This window comes from Mus musculus, chromosome 13 (assembly GCF_000001635.26).
Source record: "Mus musculus strain C57BL/6J chromosome 13, GRCm38.p6 C57BL/6J".
NCBI classification, from domain to species: domain Eukaryota; kingdom Metazoa; phylum Chordata; class Mammalia; order Rodentia; family Muridae; genus Mus; species Mus musculus.
In genome coordinates this window covers 65086980-65113208 of record NC_000079.6, presented here as the reverse complement: position 1 = coordinate 65113208, position 26229 = coordinate 65086980, and the positions used below count along the sequence as shown (strand labels likewise).

General features: G+C 39.1%; 1 protein-coding gene across 3 annotated transcripts in view; it reads left to right on the top strand.

Annotated features, from left to right (window-relative positions):
* The first annotated feature begins 209 nt into the window (after positions 1–209).
* Mfsd14b (major facilitator superfamily domain containing 14B) overlaps positions 210–26229 on the top strand; it is a 47970-nt gene continuing 21950 nt past the window's right edge. The window contains exons 1-4 of one of the 3 annotated variants that reach the window (XM_011244550.3): positions 210–449; positions 546–705; positions 17495–17590; positions 26058–26120. In XM_011244550.3, the coding sequence (XP_011242852.1) occupies positions 592–705; positions 17495–17590; positions 26058–26120 (273 nt within the window). In that variant the 5' untranslated portion in view covers positions 210–449; positions 546–591. Of the gene's footprint in view, positions 706–17494; positions 17591–26057; positions 26121–26229 lie in introns of all 3 variants that reach the window. The other 2 variants (NM_001083901.1, NM_133680.3) reach the window with 2 other exon arrangements.

Below are 26229 nucleotides of genomic sequence, written 5' to 3'. Positions count from 1 at the left end.
ACTCAGTTCCTATGCTACCTAAGGACCCAAGTCAGATCCCTAAAACCCACGAAAAGGGGGAAGGTGGGATGACGTGCAGTTGGAATTCTAGCCCGGGGTAGGAGTAAACAGTCCCTAGGACTCGCGGGCAGTCTAATCCAATCAGGAACGCTTTGGGTCCTTCCAGTCTCCGTTAAAATCTATAGGCCTGGAGTCCCTAGAAGATGACGCAGTTTTGATGCGCTACGCAGTCTGGGCGGAGCTTGCCCGAGCTTCTGGAGAGGGGTGGGCGTTCTAGGCGGGAGCTGCCTTTGCTGAGTTCTCCGGGCGGGACGCCGTCTCCCGACTGTTCGGGCGCTACTGAAAACTACTCACTGCCAGTGTCGGGGTCCTGTGTTCACGACCACCACTGAATAGTTGAGGGCCCTGTTCGCTTCCTGCACGGATCCAGCCTCGGCGTCCTCTCAGCAGCCGGTGTCGCCACTGGCGCCGCCGCCCGAGCGGCAGGCCGCTGCGGATCGCGGAGCCCATGAAGGCTCGGGCCCCGCCGCCGCAGTGGCGGCGTCGCCAGTGTCTTGGAGCGCTCCGAACCTGCTCTGGCATGACGGCGGCATGAGCACGGACGGGGAGTCGCCGGAGGAGCCGAGGTGGAAGGCGGTGGCCTCACCCAAGGCGTCAACCATGCCTGAGAAGCGCGGGAGCGCTCAGGCCGCGAGCGGCAGCTGGGTAAGTTTTGACTGGGTTCGGACAGGGACTCTGGGATTGTGGCTGTTCTAGGAGAGCCAGGTTCTTTGAAAAGCTGGCTTTCCTATCAACTCCTCCCCAGACGAACCTCTAGGAGATTTGGTTATTGATTCAAAAGCCACCAGACGCGGGACAGTAATATAATTTGGATATAATTCTGTGCAAATTGACAGAAATCTTCTGGGCACAGATTTTGTCCACAGCAACTTAGACAGTGTGTGTGTGTCAGTCTGTCTTAAAGCCTTCATTTTTCGCAGTCTCCGGAATTGCCTACAGGGATGCTGGAGGTCAAAGTGGGAGGCGCCTGATACTTCCTCCTCCTCTGGGTTTCAGAAGTGGCCTTAGTGTAGTAAGAGGAAGCTGAAGATCTCTGTACCTGAAGGTGAAAGTTCAGCCTGATCTCCTTTAGTGACATGTAAAGTTGAGATGAGTTTGACAGCTAGGGAAGGCTTATTTTCCTTGACCTGGATTCACAGTACAGACCTTACCAGTGCCACTTTTTCTTCTTCTTCTTTTAATGGTTGGAAACTAAGCACAGGGACTAATGTCATTTCTTCAGTCATAAGTATAAAAAGGATTTTTGGGGAAGGATCTACTTAGGACTTAAAACTTAAAGTTTTGCAGTGAATTGAGTACAAACTCTTGCAACTATGGGAAAGTTTGTTCAATGAGAAATAGGAATTTATTTAAATATGATATGTGTGGTCATGTGTTTTTCCTGTTTTTAAGCTTGCATATTTAATTTCTGTTAAAGAATACTAAGTGGTTCCAAGTGCATACTTGACTGTGTGAATTCATCTTTGGTACAATTGGGAGGGTAGAGAATTAGTAGTATGCAGAATGAAATCTCAAGTCAAAATTCAAACATGCAAAAATTTTGAGGTAAAACAGAACCACATACTATATCACATAGTATATTTTAGTAAGGGCTTACTAGGTACAAAATTGCTGCAACTCTCAAAAGTCTGCCAAGTACAGACCTTAAAGTCTTGTTCTGTCTGCATTCTTGTGGCTCATTTCCTTGATGTTTTAGACCTAGAGTAGAGCTGGCTTTTAGTCCTGATTCTACCAGAGTTTTACCACTCAGTGCCTGATCTGTTAAATGGTCATGTATTGAAGAAGCATAGGGGGATAATTTTTTTTCCCAAAGCTAAGGTTTTTCTAATGTAGAAAGCTTACCTTGTGGGGTAATTTCTGTAAAATTGGTTTTTCTCATTAAATAGGTTACACTTTACTTTCTAAATGAAACTAAATTACCAGTTCACCTTCTTGGCTTCCACTAGTGGATGGACAGTACTAATTAGTGGACAAGCCAAGCCAAGCCCAAGGAATGTGCCAGCTAGAAGTCAGTGTAGGGTATTTTTTCTCTATTTCTTTCTACCTGACTCTTTTAAATTTGTTTTATATATTTACTGTTTATGTATACTGTGTGTGGGTTCAAGAGCACATATGTTTTGAAACCTTATGTTTTGAAACCAAAGCTCCTTCAACGTGGAGCTCACAGCCTTTCTAGACTGGCTGGTTAGTGAGTCTCAAGGATCCTCCTATCTCTGCTTCGTACACTCATCCCATCCCTTCTCTGTATAGCCCTGGCTGTCCTGGAACTCAATTTGTAGACCAGGCTGGCTTCGAACTCAGAAATCCGCCTGCCTCTGCCTCCCGAGTGCTAGGATTAAAGGCGTGTGCCACCACACCTGGCTACATCCCATCCCTTCCTGCTAATCCCAGTACTTGGGTTACCAGCACATTCACCTTGCCCAGCTTTTTATATATATATTAGATATGAACTCAGATCCTTTTGGCTTGTATGTCAGGTATTTACAGAACTATCTCCTCAGCCCATGTATGGATTCTGAATGGTCATACTCTCCTTGTGAGCCCTTACCATGATAAAAAATATTCAGTTCTTTCCCATTTTCTAATTTAGAAAGGAGCCAGACCCCAGTCTAAAACCAATGTGCTTGAAACAAGAACTTTGGTGGTGTTATTTATTCAAAGAAACCTAGACTCTGTTTATTCACTTACCTTTCTATGGATCCTAATGCTTATCTAATTTTGGGCAAAGGTAAATTACTCACATTCTTTCCTCAACTTTGGGAGTAGTAGATCCAGTCATATTTGGTTAATGAGAATGCTGGTTTTTTATTCTTTTTTCTTTTCTTTTTTTACCATATAGTTAATGAGGTAACTTAGCATGTATAGGGCTAGATGGAAAGTGTAAAAACAACAGATATCTTTAATCATTGGTGCTTATGCATGTCATATGCCAGAATTTCCAAGTTATATATTTTTTAGTTTTCATAGTTTTTTCCAGAATTACTTTCAAATACTGTAACTTCCATGATTTGATTTTATTCTAATGAGTTATTCCGAGGAATACTTGTACTTTTGGATTCTTTGATATTACTACTAATCATAGGGAAGACTGCCTGGGCACAGGACTCTTATTTCACCAGCAATTTTTTTTCTACCTCATTAGCAAAAAGATAAATGAACTTGAAAAACATTGTCAGAAAGACACCATCTGATAAATAGGAGGGACCTAAGCATTCTTGGAGTCAGGCATTTTTTCCATGAGATCCTTTGTCTAAAACAGGGGAGTCTGTCAGTTTAGCTTACATTTTACTCTTTCTGTTCTTCCTTGCTATGAATTAATACACAATTTCAGGTATTTTATCAAAACCATTTTAATTATTGAATATATATTTTATGTTATATATAGTTTTTATAGCCAAGTAAAGTAAGTTGTTTAACAGTCATTTAATTTTTTGATTATTTTATTTTATGCTTATGAGTGTATTGCTTGCATGTATGTATATGTGCTTGGTGCCTGCAGAGGTAGAGGAAAGCTTTGGTTCCCTGGAACTAGAGAGATGAATGGTTGTGCACCACCATGTGGGTACTAGAACCAGATCAGGATCCTCTTGAAGAGCAGCAAGTGCTCTTAACAGCTTGAGCCATCTCTCTAGTCTTGCAGCCATTTATTCTTGGGCACCTGATGACAGTTAATGATTTATTGCAAAGAAAATAGACTGTTCAGTGTAATATACCAAGATTTGTTTATGGAATGGACTCCAAGAAGCCAATATTTGGATTTCAGTAAAGGGCACTGATTAAGAGATTCATACAATCAGTACTATTCTAGTGACATTTGATGTCTCTTGAAATAACTCAGTAGGAAAAATTGCTTGTGGCAATTTTTATTTTTAATTTATCATGTAGACCTGACATTTCTCAGCACTCTGGTAAAAAGTTTATCAGTCTCAGTTTAGACAACTATAAAGTCTAAATATAAACCAACTATGTGTGATGGAGATCTTTAGACAATATTTAATTCTTTAAATATAAAGCATATTCATCTTGTTAGTACTAAATTTCTTTAATCTTTAATAGTGATATATATCAAATAATTGTATTAAAATGAATTTATTTATGACTTATTGTCAATAATTGTTTGATTTTTATACCCCTCCCCCTTTTTTGTTGTATAATTGTTTAACAGTTTGTCAGGCCAAAAAGTGTTTATACATCATCTCTGGATAACTTATAATATGCAATACAATATAAATGCTCTATAAATCATTGCTGTTACCTTATTACTTAGGTAATAATGATGAGAATAGTTTCTGAATTCTAATTATCTCTGAATATTTTCAATTTATAGTTAGTTGAGTCTGTTGATGGATGTGAAAGTTATAAATTATGGAAGATTGGCTACATAATAAATATATTAGCTATAGGTAACTGGCTTACAACAGATTTATAGAATTTTATTTTCCATAGCTAACTTTTATTTTATATTACAAAACTGGCAATCAAATTGAATTTAGATTTCTGAGGATAGATTTTTTTCCCTTAAATAATTAATATAGCTTCCTTCAAGGGACGGAAACATTTTATTTGGTACTAGTAACACATTTGTATCCTCTCTATGCCCTTAAAAAGTAATAACCTTTTATCTCATAAAATGCATTTATTGAAGTGGCTGTGCCATCTGTTCTTTAGTGTTGACTACCCGTAAAGAAGGAAAGTGGGCAGAGGCATGGAGGGCAAATAGCTAGTGACTGCACCTTAGATCAAGACCAAGGCTAGATAACAGCATCTCTCTTGTCTTCCATGCTGGCAGGGATTGGTATTTACTGTGTACTTTGATCTTAAAGTTAGGGATCACGTTTGGAACAACAGTCTTTTTCCAACAGACACATCAGATTGAGAAAAGTCAATGCCCTAGTTCTCTGAACTTTTCAGGTTATGTAGATTAAATGATTTATTAAAATTTTGTATATATTAATGCTGGAAATTAATATGGCAGCAATTATTCCTTAACCAGTACTTTCCCAAATAACCTCATGGAGACCTGTTAATTCAATATTTCAAAGCCTTAGGCCTTAGCTAGGCAGATTTCTCAACTAGCTCATCTAAGTTAACTCAACTACTTAGCCCCATCCAGCCACATGCGTAGCTATACTTTCCAGGCCTGTGATCATGGCTGTCTATGTCTCCTGGTGAGAAGGCTTTCCCTCTTCTTGCCAGAGTTCCTTTCTTCCTCCCAGGAAATCCCACCTTCTACTTACTGCCCAGCTAATTGGCCATCAGATATTTATTAAAGCCAACCAGAGAATGCCTTAGGTAGGCGAGGAAGGACAGAAACACAATTTCACACAGTGTACCCCAACAAACAGTATGTTGAGAAAGGGATAAAAGCACCATTGGGAGCTACACAGCAGCCAAGCCAAACTTTTTAGTGTAGAAACTAGGGTGAATGCTAAGTGTAGATCTGAATTTTGCTCTACTTGAGAAACTGGCTAATGTTGATTCCTGTCAGTTCTTGCTCAGATTTCTGGACGGCAGGCTGCCTGCCACTTTAATATGCTGATTCTATTTGTATAAGGAAAGCAGCATATTATAATAGATAGGAACACACACTGGGGATGTGTGACCATTTTGATTAAATGCCAGCTCATTTATTGTTTATATCTGAGTTTTCTCATCTATAAAATGTAGATAATTGCTTCTAACCCTGAGTACTATTTTTTGTTAGAATTTAATATTGGAAGCACGGTATCAGTACTTTATCTCAGTTCTGGAATTTTTCTGACCTCCTAAATGTCCTTTCTTCTTTTTAATTGGAAACCTGAAGTTCAATATTTTAATGACTTTGCAAACAGAAGGCTGAAATTTGGGACAAAACCAAGGAATGTCAGCAGTCTTTCAAAATTAATCCACTTGAAATGTAGGTATTGTAGAGACCATATGCATTAGTTGAATTGTTTGGCATAAATAAATAGGTCCTTAGTAGCCCAATTAAAGATATGAGTATTAACGCAGAACAGAGAAAGGAGATTCATTTGATGTGGGTTGGTGTGCTGTGTATATATGTGACTCCATTTATAGTGTGCCAGCCTAGCATACCAGAGGATCTATGTTCAATCCTAAAATAGGAAGACAGAAACACTCAGGTCCAGAGGTTAAAGCTAGAGAAACAGGACTTTAAATTCATATTTGGCCAGCTTGAGGCCTACTAGTACTTAATGTGAAGCCTTCTGTCAGAACAACAAAAGAAAACTTAGAACACTGTGACTACATTGGGAAGATGAGCCAATAAAGAGGTCTTGTGACATGACATTTAAGTTTAAATAGAAGGCAAAAGTTATCTATAAACAAAGCAGTCTCTGTTAAGGTATAGTTCTGCCTTTTAGTGATCCATCATTGTCTAATTTCCAGTATTCCTACATGGTCTAACCAGTCATAAATGTGTGCAATCCCTTCCTGGGTGAGAAGTTCCTCCTCTGGTTGGGAGCATACTTTATTACCCCCCCCCCCAAGATACTTGTATAGACATTCTGATCCCTTGGGGACCATTGTTTCAACAGCCAAAGGGAGGGGGCAAACTGTCTCTTAGAATATATTTGTTCCCTCCAGGTTGGTTACAGTACTTGCCTAGTTTGAACATCTATAGAAAACAGGTCTGGGAGAAACTTCCATGTTGGATGACTTTGTTATGTGTTCCAGTTACAGATTCTAGTGCTGTGATAAACACTATAACAAAAAACAACTTGGGAAGTGTCTTAGTTTTCTTTTGCATTAACAAAATGCCATGACCAAAGTAGCTTATAAAATAAAATTTATATTTTTAAAATTTTTCCCCACCCTCCTTCTCTAAAGTTTATATTTTTATAAAACAATAAAAAAGTATTTAATTGAGCTTATGGTTTTAGAGGGTTAGAGTCCATGATAGTAGAGCAAAGGCATGTAACAGGAACTGCTGAAAACCGTCCAAAAGTAGGAGGCCAAGAGACACTGGGAATGGCATAGAATTTGAAACATCAAAGTCTGTCCCCCGTGACACATCTCCAACAAGGGCAACCTCCTAATCCTTCCCAAACAATTCCACCAACTGGGACCAAATATATGAGCCTGTGGGGTCATTCTCATTCAAGAACAAAAAGATTTAGCTTACACATCTCAATCACAGTCCATCATTGTGGGAAGGCAGAAACTCCAGCAGGCTATAAGAACTGAGGCACTGACTATGAGTTGAACTTGTCTCCATGTTTTGCTAAGTTTGAATTTTTATATAGCCTCAGACTCCTTGCACAGTGTGGCACCATCCCTGGTGGGCTGTGACCTCCCACATCAATCATCAATCAAGAAAATGCTCTATAGACTTAGTTGCCTACAGACCAGTTTTATGGAGGCATTTTTCAATTGAGGTTCCCTCTTCCCAGATGAACCTAGCTTATGTCAAGTTTACAAAAACAAAACCTAAACAGCATATTATGGTACTTGGCTTAGCCACCCCACCTCCAACCAGGTGGTATGTTAACGTGAATTTGCTTTGAGCTAAGAAATTGCTTCTACTCAAACTTAAAGTAGGTGGAAAGCAGGTCAGATTCTGCGGTGTCCTGTCCTCATGTTGCCTCTCTGTAGATCTGGAGAATTTGTACTAATAATCCTCATGACATTGGCTGGGATTTTGCAGATAGGGCATTTCAGCACCAGCAGCATGGAAATAAGAAGGTACAAATGAAATCACTCTCATTTCTTCCATAAACCTTCATTCTTCTCTGCATTCTATTTTTTTCATTGTCACTAAATTTTCTTGGAAGTTGTTTGCACCACAACTTGCAGGTGCTCCCCAATTCTGCTGAGAACTCTTACACACTCAGTAATACTCCTCTTCATTCTACCTTTTAAAATATATAGAATAGTCATATTTGGAGAACCCTGAACTGGCTAACTCTCTCTCACATTAATAGTATTTGGTGAATATTTCACTAAGAATGAGGTGATCCTACCACCCTGAGGGAATTCCTGTCCGATATCACCAGAACCAGGAGGGAATACCAGTGCCACTTAATTTATAAAGGGAACACTATGAATAGCCAAAGCCCCTAGTTTTCTCACTACTCTCCCTCCCTTTCTTTTTTATTAGAAATGTAGAAATGGATTTCTTGCAAAGAAAATGAAAGACTCCTAGGATTTATAGAATTCATAAAGATAAAGATGCCAAGATTAAAGATCCACGAGCTTGCCACTGTTATCATCTACATTATGTAGACTCCCTATGCCAGAAATCTCTTGCTGCTTCTCGGAGGTTCATAGGCCACAGACTTTTTAATTTTCCCAACTATGAATTAGCTGGTAATCTTACATTTTGTACATGAGGAGTTCAAACTTAGTTTTATTCCAGACTGCTGTTTATTTTTACTTCTAATCAGGACTTAAATTTATATTAACTGACATGCTATAGGCTTATGCATGAACCTGTGTAGCTCTTTCCAATAAGACTCAGTCTTTTGAAGTAGGAATTCCTCCATAGTGAGCACAGTGATGCAACATACTCATTATACTGGTCATGAGAATCACTCATTTTTACTTAACCATTGTGATCTCATCCATGCTACACATGTTCCTCTAACTCTTGCCTCCACCACCTCTTAACCCTTATACTCCACTATAGCTTTCATACCTGAGATTAAGGCAGTTAGGAGCCACGGAGACCTGCTTTTTAAATAAAATGAGTTCCAAAGTTCTGTTGGTTTGAAAAAAATGACTTGCTACCTAAAAAAAAAAACAAAAAAACAAAAAAACAAAAAAACAAGCAAAAACCCTTATGGTCCACCAACTCCATAGATGTGCTTGGTTATTTTTATGTGTGGTTTATGTTCTGAACCAGTGGGGTCAAATGGATGCTTTTTTATATTTTTTAATCATAGAGTCTTCCTTTCCTTTAATCTCAATTGCTTTTGAAGATGAGTAGCCTAAAGGACAAATGTGTTTTGGGGTACCTTTAGCTCTCTCTCTCTCTCTCTCTCTCTCTCTCTCTCTCTCTCTCTCTCTCTCTCTCTCCCATTCTCTTCTCTCTCCCTCTCCCATTCTCTCCTCTCTCTCTGTCTTGTTCTCTCTCTGTGTGTTAAAGTACATAAAACAAGATTTACTCTCATAACTTAAAATAGTATTGCAAATTTTCATATTGTGCAATCAATCTCAAGAACTTTTTACATCTCAAAAAATGGAAACTGTCCTTTAAACAACTATTTCTTAGCATATAGTAGCAACCTTTTCTTCCTTAGAGTATGAAGTGTCCTTTGCCATCTCTTTCAATAGGTTTTGGTTGAAAATCTATTTTAATGGATATTAGAATGGCTACTCCAGCTTGTTTCTTGTGACCATTGGCTTGAAAAAAATTTTTTCCAGCCTTTTAATCTGAGGTAGTGTCTGTCTTTGTCACTGGTGTGTGTTTTCTGTATCCAGCAAAATTCTGAGTCCTGTTTAAGTCTGTTAGCCTATGTCTTTTTATTGGGGAATTGAGTCCACTGATGTTGAGAGATATTAAAGACCAATGATTGTTGGTTCTTGTTATTTTTATTGTTAGAAGTGACATTATGTTTATGTGGTTCTCTTCTTTGGGGTGTGTTGTGAGATGATTAATTTCTTGTTTTTGTTGTTGTTGTTGTTGTGTACCTTACCTATTTGTTGGTGGGTATTTGAGTTTTCCTCCTATTATCCTCTATAGGGCTGCATTAGTGGAATGGTATTGTTTAAATTTGGTTTTGTCATGGAATATCTTGGTTTCTCCATTATGGTGATTGAGTTTTGCTGGATATAGTAGCCTAGGGTGGCATTTGTGTTCTCTTAGGGTCTGTATGATATCTGTCCAAAATCTTCTGGCTTTTAGAGTCTCTGTTGAGAAGTCTGGTGCAGTTCTGATAGGTCTGCCTTTATATGTTACTTGGCCTTTTTTCCTTACAGCTTTTAGTATATTTTTGTTGTTGTTGTTCTGTGTATTTAGTGTTTTGATTATTATGTGACAGGAGGAATTTCTTTTCTGGTTGAATCTATTTGGTGTTCTGTAGGCTTCTTGTATGTTTATGACCATTTCTTTCTTTAGCTTAGAGATGCTTTCTTCTATGACTTTGTTGATGTTCATTGACACTTTGCATTAGGAATCTCTTCTCTTCTATTCCTAGTATTCTTAGGTTTGGTCTTTTCGTTGTATTGAATTTCCTAGGTGTTTTGGGTTAGGAGCTTTTCTCACTTGGTATTTTTTTTTTGACCGTTGTGTCAATATCTTCTATGGTATCTTCTCTGCCTGAGGTTCTCTCTTCTATTCTTTTGTATTTTGTTGGTGATGTTTGCATCTGTAACTCCTGATCACTTTCCTAGCTTTTCCATCTCCTGGGTTGCCTCCCTTTGTGATTTCTTTATTGTTTCTATTTCCATCTTTAGATCCTGGAAGGTTTGGTTCAATTCCTTCACCTGTTTGATTGTGTTTTCCTGTATATTTTTTAAGGGATTTATGTGTTACCTGCTTACCTGTGTTCTCCTGTATTTCTTTAAGGGAGTTATTTGTGTCCTCTGTCATCTTCATGAGATGGGATTTTAGGTCAGAGTCTTACTTTTCAGGTGTGTTGGGGTATCCAGGACTTGCTATAGTGGGAGAACTGGGTTTTGATGGTGCAAAGTGACATTGGTTTCTGTTGCTTGCCTCTCACCATCTGGTTATGTCAGGTGTTACCTGTTTTTGCTGTCTGTGACTGGATCATGTACCTCCTGTGAGCCTGTAAGCCTAGTTGTGGAGGAACTTCTGGGAGTCAAGGTGTCTCATGGTATGGGAGGCGGTCTGCTTAGAGCTGAGTTGTGGGCTATAAGGAAAATGTGTCTTTGGCAGGGCAGAGTGAATGGGACCTGCCTCTGCTGCGCACTGTGGGGGTCCAGTTAGGCCAAGTATTGGGGCAGGGGTTTCTATCCTGTGAGCCTGGTTGTGTGGAGCTCCTGGGAGTCAAGCTGTCTCTGGTTGTGGGAGGGGGTCTGGAGTGCCTGCTCTGCCGGTTTATGTATTTGTAAGAGATGAAATTAAACAGCTATAAAAGAGACCTCAGAGCTGGAGAGATGGCTAAGCAGTTAAGAGCACTGACTGTTCTTCAGAAGGTCCTGAGTTCAAATCCCAGCAACCACATGGTGGCTCACACCATCTGTCACAAGATCTGACACCCTCTTCTGGAGTGTCTGAAGACAGCTACAGTGTACTTACATATAATAAATAAATAAATAAATAAATAAATAAATAAATAAATAAATAAATCTTTTAAAAAAGTAAGGTCTCATGAAAAGTCTTAAAAGTTTCATCTTTAGCATGAGGACAGATAGGCTTATAGTAGTTAATAATTGCTGCACAAACTGTGCTATTACTTAGCTGCTTAAATCAACCTCTTTTGCTGGCAGTTCTTTGGAATATCAATCTGAGAATCTGCTCCTTTTATTTGAGTTCCTTGTGTTCTACATTTTCTGGAAGTTTGATAGGAGTAAGCCATCTTAGCTCATCATCTGCAAAGTGTGGCAGCTTGATGGTTGCTGATGTAAGCTTTAATGGAAAAAGTCTTCTATGTTCTTACCTTCCTGTGGATACAAGACATTTTCCCACTTGGGAACTCAAAATGTTTAAGTTCATAAGTCTGTTATTTCTCTTCACTTCTGTTGGTCAGAACAGGTTGCTGAGCAACAGGAAGAACAGGAAGTAGCGGTAACAGACTTCCACGGCTTATTTTTTGTGTTAAGTTGTGCTGGTGATTCAGGCAAAGGCCTCACTGCAGACTAGACATTTGCTCTGCCACCGAGCAGCCTTAGAAGTCAGCCACAGTGTTATATTGTGAAAAGGTCCACAGATGGCAGTCATTTTTAAGTTATTTTTAAGCTTTTCAGTGCAGTATTGGGTAAATGTAGAAAGATCAGTGAGTGGAAGGTTAACAAAGATTTGAGGGCACAAGGAAAAGTAGTAAGAGGAGGCAACTGAACCAGAGATACTGCCCCAGGTCAGGTTCAATTGATATGATTGGTTAATTGGTTTCAGGTGAAATGGAGAGTCTATTTTCTTTTGAGTATGTCATCTGGTAGGTTGACCACACTCCAGTGGTTGGCTCCACACTTGTAATCATATTTGCAGCACTTAAAAAAAAAAAAGACTTACAAAACGGAGAATATTGTTTCTGAGTAGGTTCAGGCTAGGACTGGTGGAGCTGCCGCCGTTCCCACTGCTCGCCCTGCTTGGGGAGGAGAGCGCTGGGCTATGGCGCTGCTTGTTTCTTACAAGCACAGAGAGTTGTGCCAAGTGATTTGGGAACTCTGTCGATCTTGCCCCCACACGCCCTGCCTAGCCACAGGACGCCCTGCCCTGACTCTGGGCAACATCAGGATATCTAAGAGGAGTGCTTCAGAAACCAGAAACTTTGAACCAGACCAATAGTATTTGCAGGTAAAGTTGTTTGGGCAAAAAAAAAAAAAAAAAAAAAAAATACTGTGTCACACACAGCAGTTTTCAATGCCACTTTGATAAATTGAAGTGCAACGGAGAGGTGGATAAGGTGGAATGGAGTAGTGGAGAGAGGTGGAAACTAGATCCATGGCTAGGAGGCAACAGGTGTGGGAGTATGGCTGCACATTGTTGTTGGGTAGTGTTCAGCAGCGTGGAGCTAGTGCAGGCTCTGCCCCCTAACACACTGCTCAGTGCACAATTACGCTAGCTCTGAGCAAATGTATGATATCCCAGATGGAGAATGATTCATTTTTAGAATTGGGGCTCCTTGATGTTCATAGTCATCCTGGTGTCGGTAGTCTGGTGGTCCATGTTGCTGCTGGGGTTCATGTTGGTGTTTGTGATTCCTGTTGCTGTAGAAGGCATGTTGATGTCTGTGGCTCATGATTCTGCAGAGTGCTGTGTTGGTGTCTGTGGCCCACTTCAGCCATGAGCTGTGTTGCTGCTGCACAATGTCATGTGGAGGTCCATGTCTGTGCTGCCTCCGCAAACCATGTGGAACGTCATGATCTATGCGGCCACTGGCTGTTATGGCCAGGAAAGCTTCTTTTGCTGAAGTGGGCCACAGACACCAACACAGCACTCTGCAGAATCATTGCATTGGCTCCTGCCTCTAGTTTCCTGCCCTGTTTGAGTTCCTTACTGATTTCCTTTAATGATGAACTGTGATGCAAAAGCACAAGCTGAATACCCCACCCCCAAACAAACAAAAATTAAAATAAAGGACACAGAGTTGGAAACATTACAGGACTTGGGGTGGATCTGGAAAGAGTTAAGGGGCAAATCTCAAAATATATTGTAAACATGTATGAAATTCTTAAAAAAATGGTAGCTATTATATTAAAAATACAAAATACATGGTTACATTTTAGGAGAGATGTTTTTTAACATAAATAATTTCTAATTGATAATATATAAATGTACAATGGTAATAAACAATAAAGTAGGTTTTGCTTTGTTTTTCAAAGTGTTAGAAATGTTAGAAATAGCATGGTAAAGCCGGGCGTGGTGACGCACACCTTTAATCCCAGCACTAGGGAGGCAGAGGCAAGCGAATTTCTGAGTTTGAGGCCAGCCTGGTCTACAAAGTGAATTCCAGGACAGCCAGGGCTACACAGAGAAACCCTGTCTTGAAAAAAAAAAACCAAAAAACCCAAAAAAACAAAAAGAAAAAGAAAACAAAACAACAAAAAAAGAAATAGCATGGTGGTCTAAGCTGGCCTCAGACTTACAATTCTACTGTCTCAGCTTCCCAAGTGCTAGGATTTCAGGTATGAACCACTACAGTGTGTCTGTTTTTATATTCAATCAGCATTGCAGCCACATGTCTGCATTTTAATGAACTTCATAAAGCAGAATCTCAGGTTGAGAGAAAAAACAAAACACTTGAAGATGCATGTGATAGCTGGATAAGACAGTGTAGTTTCCTGTCCCCCTTAATCCCCCCTCCTCCCCCAAGCTTCTTGCAGAGGGCCCTTTGAAGGAACACTTTTTTTTTTTAAATTGTTTTTCTTATTTACATTTCAAATGTTATCCCCTTTCCCAGTTTCCCCTCCGAAAATCCCCTATTCCACCCCCCCCCCCCCAACTCACCCACTCCCATTCCTGGCCCTGGCATTCTCCTATACTGGGGCATAGAACCTTCACAGGACCTAGGGCCTCTCCTCTCATTGATGATCTATTGATGCTACATATGCACCTAGAGCCACAAGTCCCACCATGTGTTTTCTTTGATTGGTGGTTTAGTCCCAAGGAGCTCTGGGAGTACTGGTTGGTTCATATTGTTGTTCCTCCTATGGGGCTGCAAACCCCTTCAGCTCCTTGGGTCCTTTCTCTAGCTCTGAAGGAATGATCTTTAAGACAAACATTAGCTGTCTCAGAAGTTCAGTGATCTCTGTGGCACTGGACAGAACAGTTATTAGTGAGCATCTTGGTCAGGTCTCTGTAATCCCCAGTGGTGTGACAGGTTTGAGGTAATATACTATAGGAAGTATCAAGTTGTTCACATTATTATATCTAGACAAATTTATAAGTGACTTGCTAAAATGGTGTTTATCTGTAAACCTAGAGTTAAAAGAAGCAACTGCACAATTAATATCACTTGCATAATGACCAAGCATCTATGTGGCTGACAATACTGGTCCTTTATTGACTGCTACTTCTAAAGCTGCTTTGTCTCTCTATTCCATAGAAAAGGCCTACTATTCCCCTTAGAAACATAACAAACTAGAGATACAAACATAAGTCCTCAGGACACTTTGCTGGTCAATGTCTTATAGAAGAAACAGATTTTTTATTCTTGAACAAATTCTTGTCTGTGTGCTTAAGTTATCTAAGAGACCAGGTGGTACCAGGTGGTTACAGCCAGTGCATGCATATATTGATAGTTCTACTAAGATTTATCTCCTATTAGGATTGAACTTCATAGCTATTCTTTAGCTCATACCACCTTCCTCTAAGCCTTATTATGAAGTGGTCATATCTTCAGTTTATACTACTGACCTTTACAGAATAACTGCTTGGGATGGATCAGAGAAGATAACAAGCAGAACATTTTACTTTTTTGAGGGTAATTCCATTCCAGGGAGCTAGATGATAAATTGAAACAAGTCACAAATTTATTAGAAATCCTTCAGAAAGTAATTGTGTAAAGAGGAACTAGGGATAGGAAATTGAAAAGGAGCACTAGGAAGCCTAACTTTATAGCAAAGGTTTGTGCTGAAGGAGTAAAAATTAAGAGATTAGTACCATTAAGGAGAGGCCTTCTGCTCTCCTTGGAACAATGAGAAGGGTACCCTGAGGACAATACACCCCACCTCCACCCCACACATACTTCTCAGTAAGCTTCCAATTCCTGAAAGGAAAGGCCCTAGGGCAGTGGTTCTCATCCTTAAAGCTGCAATCTGAGTACACTGTAGCTGTCTTTAGACACACCAGAAGAGGACATCAGATCTCATTATGGATGGTATGTGGTTGCTGGGATTTGAACTCAGGACCTTTGGAAGAGCAGTCAGTGTTCTTAACCACTGAGCCATCTCTCCAGCCCATATAAAATTATTTTCATTGCTACTCCATAACCATAATTTTGTTATTATTATGAATCATAATATAAACATCTGTGTTTTCCCATTGTCTTAGGTCCATCCCTTCCATCCCTAAAGGGTTGAGACCTACAAGTTTAGAACCATTGCCCTAGGGTTTTTGTTTTGTTTTCTTTTGCTCCTGGAAAGCAGTTGTTTCAACTTAACAAAACTTGTAGCTAATTTAGTCAAAGGGAAAGAAGGGTTCATTCTAAACCAGTAGTAGAATTAGCAGGAATATAGCAGTATAAGCCACACTGTACTGGCTTTGGAAGTATGAAAGATACCAAAGTGAGGTCATTTTGGGTTCTTCCTCCATGACTACAGAGAACTGCTGAGGCCAGGCAATATGTAGTAATATTGGAGTTGCTGCAGGAAGTCTGTAAGAGGCCAGGATGCCCAGAGAGGCCATTGAGTGAAGCTGTGCAAGAAGCCTGAGTTACACTGCAGACACTGAGCTATTGGAGATGATGGAGCCTTAAGACCAGTTGTAGAGAGATTTCAGGCAGCAAAACTAGAGGGGCTAATCCAAACTCCTTGAAACTAAAGTTTCTGTTAATGGACATGGAGCTATAGGATGTAGTTGTGTTTGCTTTGGTGAGTTTGCATCTTGCTTTGTTTCTCTCTGTTGGAAGGAATTGAAATGTATGTTCTATGCCATTGTATGTTAGAAGTGTGTAATTTGCCTTTCTATTTTATAAGGAGTCAGTTAAGAAATTACCTTTAGTATCAAAGGAGACTTTGAATTTTTGTTATGCTTGTTTGTTTGTTTTAATTTTTATTTATTTTTTTCCAGACAGGGTTTCTCTGTATAGCCCTGGCTGTCCTGGACCTTACTCTGTAGACCAGGCTGGCCTCGAACTCAGAAACTGCCTGCCTCTGCCTCCCGAGTGCTGGGATAAAAGGCGTGTGTTTTTCAAGACAGGGCTTTTCTCTGTAGTTCTGGCTACCCTGGAACTTTCTTTGTAGACCAGGTTGGCCTAACACTAACCCCAGAGATCTGCCTGCTTCTGTCTCCCCAGTGGTGGGATTAAAGGTGTGCCACCACTCCTGGCTTTGACTTTTGACTTTTAAATGGTGTTGAAACTGTTAAAGAATACTGGATTTTTGTAGTTGGACTAAGTGTATTTAGCATTATGATAATGGCTGTGATCCTGTGGGGCTGCTAGAGAGTGGAATAGTGGTGTTTTGAGTGATGTCTTGGGGTTTCAATTGCTGTGAAAAGACATCATGACCAAGGCAACTCCTATAAGGGGAAACATTTGATTACGATTGGCTTACAGTTTCAGAGGTTCATTATCATCATTGTGAGACGCATGGCAGCATGCAGGTAGACATGATGCTGGAGGAGCTGAGAATTCTACATCTTATTATGAAGGTAGCCAGGAGAAGACTGTTTTTTGTAGGCGGCCAGGAAGAGGCTCTCTCCTCCACACTGAGCTGAGCTTGAGCACTAGGAGCCTGCTGAAACAGTGATGCAATTCCTCCAACAAGGCCACACCTCCTAATAGTGCCACTTCCCATGGGCCAAGTGCATTCAAACCACCATAGATGAGAATTGTCTTGGTAGTCTCTTTGCAGTAATCTCTCAGCCAGCTGCTTCAGCTGCCTTCTTCATGCTTCCCTCTCTACCCCGCACCTTCTGCCATTATAGACTCTGCAACTCTAAGCTAAAGTAAACTCTTTCTTAAGTTGCTTTTGGTCATGGCTTTTATCACAATGATGAAAAATAACCAATACATAGCTATATCTTGGTCCCCAGTGTGGTTTTATTTTAAGTAATAGAGGTGGTCCAAAGTTTGTATATTTCTTCATGCCTTTGATGATACTTTCTTATGTTTATTATTGTTTTTTAACGACTTTCTTTCCTTTTTAGCTACAAGGTTTTGGCCACCCAAGTGTTTACCATGCTGCTTTTGTCATCTTCTTGGAATTCTTTGCGTGGGGCCTGTTAACAACTCCAATGTTGACTGTAAGTACTACTGTACCTTTAGACATGGTATATATGAAATACAAGACATTGTTGAAATTGTTTCTTTATTTGGATGTTAATGGGTTTTGATTTAAGGACCTGATAAATAGAAAATTGGTAAGTGCTTTATAATGATGAATGTAAAAATAAACATATGCCTGGTTTTGATAACTTCTCTACAGCCATTTCTTTAAATCAAATATTGAATTTCCTTTTAAAAACTTGTTTCTTTTAAAAATTTTTATGTATATGACACTTGTTTGCATGTCTATGTACCTCTTGCATTCCTACTTCTGGAGACTTGCCTAGTGTGAGAGACACATCACATTCTCTGAAACTAGTATTAAGGTGGTTTTGAGTTACCATGTAGGTACTCAGAGTTGAACCTGGGTTCTTTGGAAGTGCAGCAGTGCTTCTAACTGCTGAGCTATCTCTCTAGCCACATATATATTTGACAAGAACTAAGATGTTTTGATTTAAATCATCAAACAAGTACCAAAGAAGAGATGCAGGGATCAGGGGTGGGATGTGGAATGGTACAGATTTTAAGAATTATTTAATAACACCTAGGGTAAGTTTTAAATGTCTTTGAAATTAAGTTTCAGTTGCCTTTAGTTATTTTAAAAAAATAACTAATAGGCCAGATGTAGTGGTATATGCCACTGGGGACGCAGAGACAGATAGACTCTGAGTTTAAGGCTAGCCTGATCAACAGAGTTCCAGGACAGCCAGAGCTGTACAAAGAAATCCTGTCTCTCAAAATATAAACAAAACAAACAAAAGCACTAATAGTTCTCTCTTGGTAGTCATTATTTTGCCATAGCAGAAAGGTCCTTTTCATACATTCAATTTTTGTCTCATAGTTAAGTCTTGAAAATACAGAAGTTTAAAGGGTGGACATTAGCCAGTTAGTCTTATAGAAGACTTTGGCATGAATTTTTAGAGAATATTTCATTATTACTATTTTGTTTGTGTGCGTGCACACGTGTATGTGTTTGTGTAGACCAGAGAACAGTGAAGACTGAAAACTGAAGAAAGAATACCAAAATTCCAAATTTATAAACTTCAAAATCCTCCAAGTAGTTAACATCTTTGGGACGTTCTGACCTTTTAACAGGGGCCCTATTTTTATTTTGTTGTTACTTAGTTCTTCATTCAACTATTTCAAATCAGCATACAAAGTCCTGGCTTGCACCTCATAGCTTGCTCAGCCTGCTTTCTTATAGAATCCTGGATAACCAGCCCAGGGGTAGCATCACCCATAATGTGTTGGGCCCTCCCTGAAAAATCATTAATTAAGAAAATGCCTTATAGACTTAACCTACATCCTGATCTTAATGGAGGCATTTTCTCAGTTAAGGCTCCCTCCTTTCTGATGATTCTAGCTTGTGTTAAGTTAAAACTAGCCAGTATAAAAGTAATGTTTTCCATATATATCTCGTTGCTATTAATCTTTTTCCTTCAGTACCTTACGTTAATCTCCTTTCTTCCTTCACTAGCCCTTTGGTCTTTGATCTCCTTTAAAAACTCTTTACCCCTCTTGGTCCCCTTTTGTTTTCATGGTCTGTATCTTCCCATACACATGATTTAATTTTGGGAGATTACATGTTTTTAGGAATTTATCCACATTTTTGTTTTCTAGATTTGTTTCAGCTAATTGAAATGTAATTTTTTAAAGTTCCTGAAAACCCCTTACAGTTCATTATAGTCTATTGCAACATGCCTTTTCATCTCTATTCTTAGTAATTTTTGTCTATTCTTTCTTTCTTTTCATTCATTTAACTAGAATTTGCCAGTATTATATCTCTTTTCAAAGAACTACTCTTTTTTATTAAATTATATGTATACACACATACACACACACACACATACATACATACAGATAGATAGATAGATAGTCTTTATTAGTTCCTATCTTAATTTTGTTGTTTCTTGCTGTCTACTGCATTTTAGTTTGCCTTATTTTTTAATTTTAATTTTTTTTAATGTACTTTACATCTTACTCACTGCCCCCTCCCATTTACCCACTCCCACAATCAGCTCCTCCTGCGCCATGCCTACCTGGATACTGCCATGCTCCCACCTTGATGATAATGGGCTGAACCTCTGAACCTGTAATCCAGCCTCAATTAAATGTTGTTTTTATAAAACTTGCCTTGGTCATGATGTCTGTTCACAGCAGTAAGACCCTGACTAAGACAGGAAGCTTACCTGTATGGTTCAGAATTCACAGGTCTGATGAAGGTGAAAGGAGAGGTGCAGGGAGAATGGAGGTTCCACTGGATAGCAGGCTGCTCAGGAAGGGCATCTTGGCTTCCTCCAGAGGACTCTATGATCTAAATTTTTAATATTTGCTCTTACAAACTATGAAACATTTCTCTTAGAGCCCTCTTAGGCATATCCCAGAAAAGTTATCATTTTTATTTGTGTCTAACAAGTCTTTTGTTTCGTCTCCAAGCATTTGTATAGTTTCTGTGGTTTCTCACACTCTTTTATTGTATTGTTCTTTTAGGGTCTGCATGATTCTGTCTAAGGTCTTCTGGCTTTTAGAGCCTCTGTAAGAAGTCTGGTATAATTCTAATAGGTCTGCCTTTATATGTTATTTGACCTTCCCCCCCTTACAGCTTTTGATCTGAGCATTTGGTGTTTTGATTATTATGTGACAGGAGAAATTTCTTTTCTAGTCCTAGATATTTGGCGTTCTGTAGACTTTTTGTACATTTATGGGCATGTCATTTTTTTAAGGATTTATTTATTTTTATTTATATGAGTACACTGTAGCTGTCTTCAGACACACACCAGAAGAGTGCATCAGATCCCATTACAGGTGGTTGTGAGCCACGATGTGGTTGCTAGGAATTGAACTTAGAACCTCTGAAAGAGCAGTCAGTGCTCTTAACCACTGAGCCATCTCTCCAGCCCTATGGGCAAGTCTTTCTTTAGGTTAGGGAAGTTTCCTTCCATGACTTTGTTGAAGATGTTTCCTGGCCTTTTGAATTTGGAATCTTCACTCTATTTTATACCTATTATTCTTAGGTTTGGTCTTTTCATTATCTCCTGACTTTCCTGGATGTATTGGGTTAGGAACTTTTTTCTACTTTGTATTTTCTTTGACTGTTGTGTCAATATTTTCTTTTTCTTTTCTTTTTTTTTTTAAAGATTTATTTATTTATAAGTACACTGTAGCTGTCTTCAGATACTCCAAAGAGGGCATCAGATTTTATTACAGATGTTTGTGAGCCACCATGTGGTTGCTGGGATTTGAACTCGGGACCTTCGGAAGAGCAGTCGGTGCTCTTAACCACTGAGCCATCTCGCCAGCCCGTGTCAATATTTTCTAGGGGTATCTTCTATGCCTGAGATTCTTTCTATTTTTCTTGTATTCTTTTGGTGATGCTTGCGTCTGAAACTCCTGATTTCTTTGCTTGGTTTTCCATCTCCAGGGTAGCCTCCCTTTGTGATTTCTTTATTGTATTTATTTCCATTTTTAGATCCTGGAAAATGTTGTTCAATTCCTTCACCTGTTTTTGTTTTCCTGTATTTCTTTGTGGGAGTTATTTTATGTTCTCCTTAAGGTCCCCTATCACCTTTATGAGATGGGATTTTAGGTCAGATTCTTGCTTTTCAGGTGTGTTAGGATACCCAGGGTTTGCTGTGGTGGGAAAACTGGGTTCTGATGGTGCCAAGTGGCATTGGTTTCTGCTGCTTATGCTTGTCTCATGCCATCTGGTTTTCTCTGATGTTAACTAGCCTTATTATCTCTGACTGGAGTCTGTCCCTCCTGTGAGCCTGGTTATGATGCACCTCCTTGGGTCAGGCTGTCTCTGGATGTGGGAGGTGGTCTGGAGCACCTGATCTGTGAGCCTGGCTATGGCAGACCTCCTGTGAGCCTGGTGCTATCAGAACTCCTGGTGGGTCAAGCTCTCTGTTTGTTGGTTGCCCCCTCCCTATTTTTTTAAAAGAGTTATACATACTTCAAAATAATGAAATTTGCTATTGAAAGAATTTTCTAATAACTTTGATTCACCATCATTTTCAGTAGAAAAAAGTAGAGTTTAGATACCAAGATTGGAAATACAATGTGAATATATTTTAATTTCATTATTAAAAGTTTTCTGTATTCCAGAGCCATGAGCCTTGTAAAGCACCTTTATCAAAATCAGCTACTACAGTGGCAGTCCACATGACGATGAAAAACAGCAATCTTTACTATTACTTTTCTTTTACTATTCTCTATGATGTTTCTTTTTTAGAACATTGTGTTATAGAATATAGCTTTTCAGATTGGTTTCTTTTATTTGGGAGTATGCATTTATAGGTTTTGTTTTGGTTCGGTTCGGTTTGTTTTTGTTTTTGTTTTTGCCTTTTAATTAATAACTCATTGTCTTTCAGCACTAGTAATATACTGGAAATCTGTGGAAAGGTTTTTGTATAGCTACACTTTCAGATCCTTTGTACAAATGCCAAGGAACATGATAGATGGATCATATGCTAAATGTATGTTTAGCTTTATAATAAACTATAAGGTAACTGTATTATTTTGTATTTCCACTCATAGTGCATGAGAGTTTCTGTTGCTCCTAACCTTGTTTGTATTTTGTGTCATCAATTTTTTTTTATCTTGGCTAATAGATCCAATAGATTGTCTTGTAGGTAACCTCATTTGGTATACTGTTTTAAATGACATATTTTACTTTTTTATACATTTAACTGTCAACTTTGATGAGGGGTATGTACCTTTGATATTTGGGTCACATTTTAATAGGGCTTTTTTTTTTTTTTACTCTAAGTGCTTTATTAAAATATTATAACAGTGCCATGCTATTATAATTGATTTTAAAGATCACGTTGATATTCTTGTTGTTGTTGTTTTAAAAAAAATCGAAAGCTTCATTTACTTTTTCTACTTTTTCTGTCAAAAAAACATAGGATCCTAAAGTTCCAGCAGAGTTCATTTATAAATCAGAGGATCAGTAGAGTTGAAATCTCCCATTCTTGGTTAAGTAACCAGAGAGTGTTGTTGGTACTTCAGAATACCTATTAGTACTCTGATCATGAATACTTGTAGTTTTCACAACATGTCTACAGATTTTATGATTGTCAGACTGAGATGCCCATCAACATGTTCTTGGTGACCTGGTTTAATCAGACTATCAATACATTGTACATAGCAAGCATTTGCTTTTTTGGTATTAATAAAATATACTGTCACATTCTTTGTGAGTTCATATGTGCATTAGCCCCGTTGTGTCTGGAAGACTCAGTTTACTTGGAGTCATCCATCATCTCTGGCTCTTACAATCTTTCTGTCTTACTTTCTGCATAGATCCCTAAGCCTTAGAGGAAGTGGGTAGCATACACAATATCTAAACAAACTTTAGACAGACACAAACCCAAGCTCAGAGAAAGGGAAATGGGTATAAAGTTCTGTTCTTAACCAAGAAGCTATTTGCAATGAATACCTGCTTAGAGAGAGAAAGTCATTTCTCTCCAATGGAGTGACACTGAGTAGGTCAACCACACTTTAGGGCACGTTCCATGTTCAGGACTATTTAGTCAACACAAAACAGACTTTGTAGGTATGTGTGTGTGCGCGTGTGCGCATGCACGCACACCCACACCCACACATGCGTGTTTGTACTTTTTAAAAATTTCTTTTTGTTTTGTGTTGTTTTGACATTTTTCTTCCTGTTAGATTTGGGATTCTGTTCTTGCGGCTGTCTTCTTTTAGGTTTGTTGAAGGATTACTTTCTTGCTTTTTCTGTGGAGTAATTTCCTTCCTTGTGTTGGAGTTTTCCCTTTATTATCCTTTGAAGGGCTACATTCGTGTGTAATTTTTGGTTTTGTCCTGGAATACTTTGGTTTCTCCACCTATGTTAATAGAGAGTTTTGCTGGGTATAGTAGTCTGGGCTGGCATTTGTGTTCTCTTAGGGTCTGTCTGACATCTGTCCAGGATCTTCTGGCTTTCATAGTCTCTGGTGAGAAGTCTGGTGTAATTCTGATAGGCTTGCCTTTATATGTTACTTGACCTTTTCCCCTTACTGCTTTTAATATTCTATCTTTATTTAGTGCATTTGTTGTTCTGATTATTATGTGTCAGGAATTTCTTTTCTGGTCCAGCCTATTTGGAGTTCTGTAGGCTTCTTGTATGTTCATGGGCATCTCTTTCTTTAGGTTAGGGAAGTTTTCTTCTATAATTTTGTTGAAGATATTTGCTGGCCCTTTAAGTTGAAAATCTTCATTCTCATCTACTCCTATTATCCTGAGGTTTGGTCTTCTCATTGTGTCCTGGATTTCCTGGATGTTTTGAGTTAGGATCTTTGTGCATTTTGCATTTTCTTTGATTGTTGTGTCCATGTTCTCAATGGAATCTTCTGCACCTGAGATTCTCTCTTCCATCTCTTGTATTCTGTTGCTGATACTTGCATCTATGTTTCCTGATTTCTTTCCTAGGATTTCTATCTCCAGAGTTGTCTCACTTTGGGTTTCCTTTATTGTTTCTACTCCCATTTTTTTAGATCTTGGATGGTTTTGTTCAATTCCATCACCTGTTTGGTTGTGTTTTCCTTTAATTCTTTAAGGGATTTTTGTGTTTCCTCTTTAAGGACTTCTACCTGTTTAGCAGTGTTCTCCTGCATTTCTTTAAGTGGGTTATTAATGCCCTTCTTAAAATCCTCTACTAGCATCATGAGATATGATTTTAAATCTGAATCTTGCTTTTCGGCTATGTTGGGGTATCCAGGACTCACTGTGGTGGAAGTACTGGGTTCTGATGATGCTGAGTGGTCTTGGTTTCTGTTGGTAAGATTCTTACATTTGCCTTTCTGCATTTTTCCATCTGGTAATCTCTGGTGTTAATTTCAACCTGTCTCTGGCTGGAGCTTGTTCCTCCTGTGATTCTGCTAGCCTCTGTCAGCACTCCTGGGAGTCCAACTCTCACCTGAGTCCTAGTGGTCAGAACACTCTTTGCAGGCAAGTTCTCCTCTGGCAGGGAAGGTGCACAGGGTGTGGAGCCCAGCTCCGCCTCCTGGCTGAAGATGAAGGCCTTAAGGGACCCTGTTCAAGAAGCTCTGTTGCTTCTGCAGCCTGTGTATTCTCTTGGGTGGACCAGCCTCAGAGAGACCCAGGATACAAGATGGCAATCTCGCCTGAGTCCCATTGTCAGAGTCCTCCCCAGAGGCCGACTCTCCTCTGGTTCAGAAGGTGCGCAGAGTGAGGGTTTTCAAAAAAAGATAATTTATGAATATGTGTCAGTGTAGCATGTGCATAAGAGTGTAGCTGCCCACAGACACCCTAAAGGGTGTTGTATCCCCTGAAGCAGAGCTATAGTCAGTTTAAATTATTCCATTTGGCTACTGGGAACTAGTCTTGCATCTTCTGAAAGAGCATCAGGTACTCTTTTTTTTTTTTTTCCTTTTTTTTTTTATGTTTCATTTTTGGACTCTTGGTTTCCCATCTGTTCTTTATTTATTTATTTATTTATTTTTAATTAGGTATTTTCTTCATTTACATTTCCAATGCTATCCCAAAAGTCCCCCGTGCCCTCCTCCCCCCACTTTCCTCCCCCCCCCCCACTCCCACTTCTTGGCCCCAGCTGGCGTTCCCCTGTACTTAGGCATATAAAGTTTGCAAGACCAATGGGCCTCTCTTTCCACTGATGGCCAACTAGGCCATCTTCTGATACATATGCAGCTAGAGACATGAGCTCTGGGGGTACTGGTTAGTTCATATTGTTGTTCCACCTATAGGAGTGCAGATCCTTTTAGCTCCTTGGGTACTTTCTCTAGCTCCTCCATTGTGGGCCCTGTGTTCCATCCAATAGCTGAGCATCAGGTACTCTTAACTGCTGAGCTATTTCTCAAGTCACTGGAATTTTTTCCCTTAAATTGATTTTTTGGTGTTTATTACTTATAGTATCTTCTTTTCCCATTATATATAGTTATCTTTGATTAGGTGCTGATCATTGTATTTGGGCAAAAATGCTTCCTTAAAGTTATTTTTAAGTTTTCTCCAAGCTAGATTAGGATTGCTGTAATGCATATTTAAAGCTTGATTTTTTTCTGGATTACCTCAAGTGATGAACATGAGTTCAACCTTGAGTTTTATATCATCCTTTGGGAATACACACTTATGTTGCAGCAAAAAAAAAAAAATATTTATTGGCTACTCCTTTAGCTGTTATTTATGACAAAAGCACCTATGAGTGCTGAGGCTTACCTTGTTTGGTTCTTGCATAGTGTTTTATTATGTTACTGCTTTTTTCATGTCTTCAAGATGTTTATTTTTGAGTCAAGGTTTTACTCTGTAGCCCTGGAATTTGCTCATTTGTTTGTCTTTATAAGACATTTACAGCTAATATTTGACTTTACAGTTGATCTTATTTGTTTAGCCTTCCAATAATAAAGTATAAAATCTTCACCTTTAATTTGTATTTGAATATGTCTTAATGTTTGTTTGCTTTTATAGGTTTTACATGAAACATTTCCTCAACACACATTCCTCATGAATGGGCTCATTCAAGGTGTAAAGGTAAGAACAGTTGTGTTAATTTATAATTGTGTCAGGAATTGTTGCTTGTCCATGGGATGGTTCTCAAGTTGGTCCTGTTATTGGTTGGCATTCAGTCTCTGCTCCATCC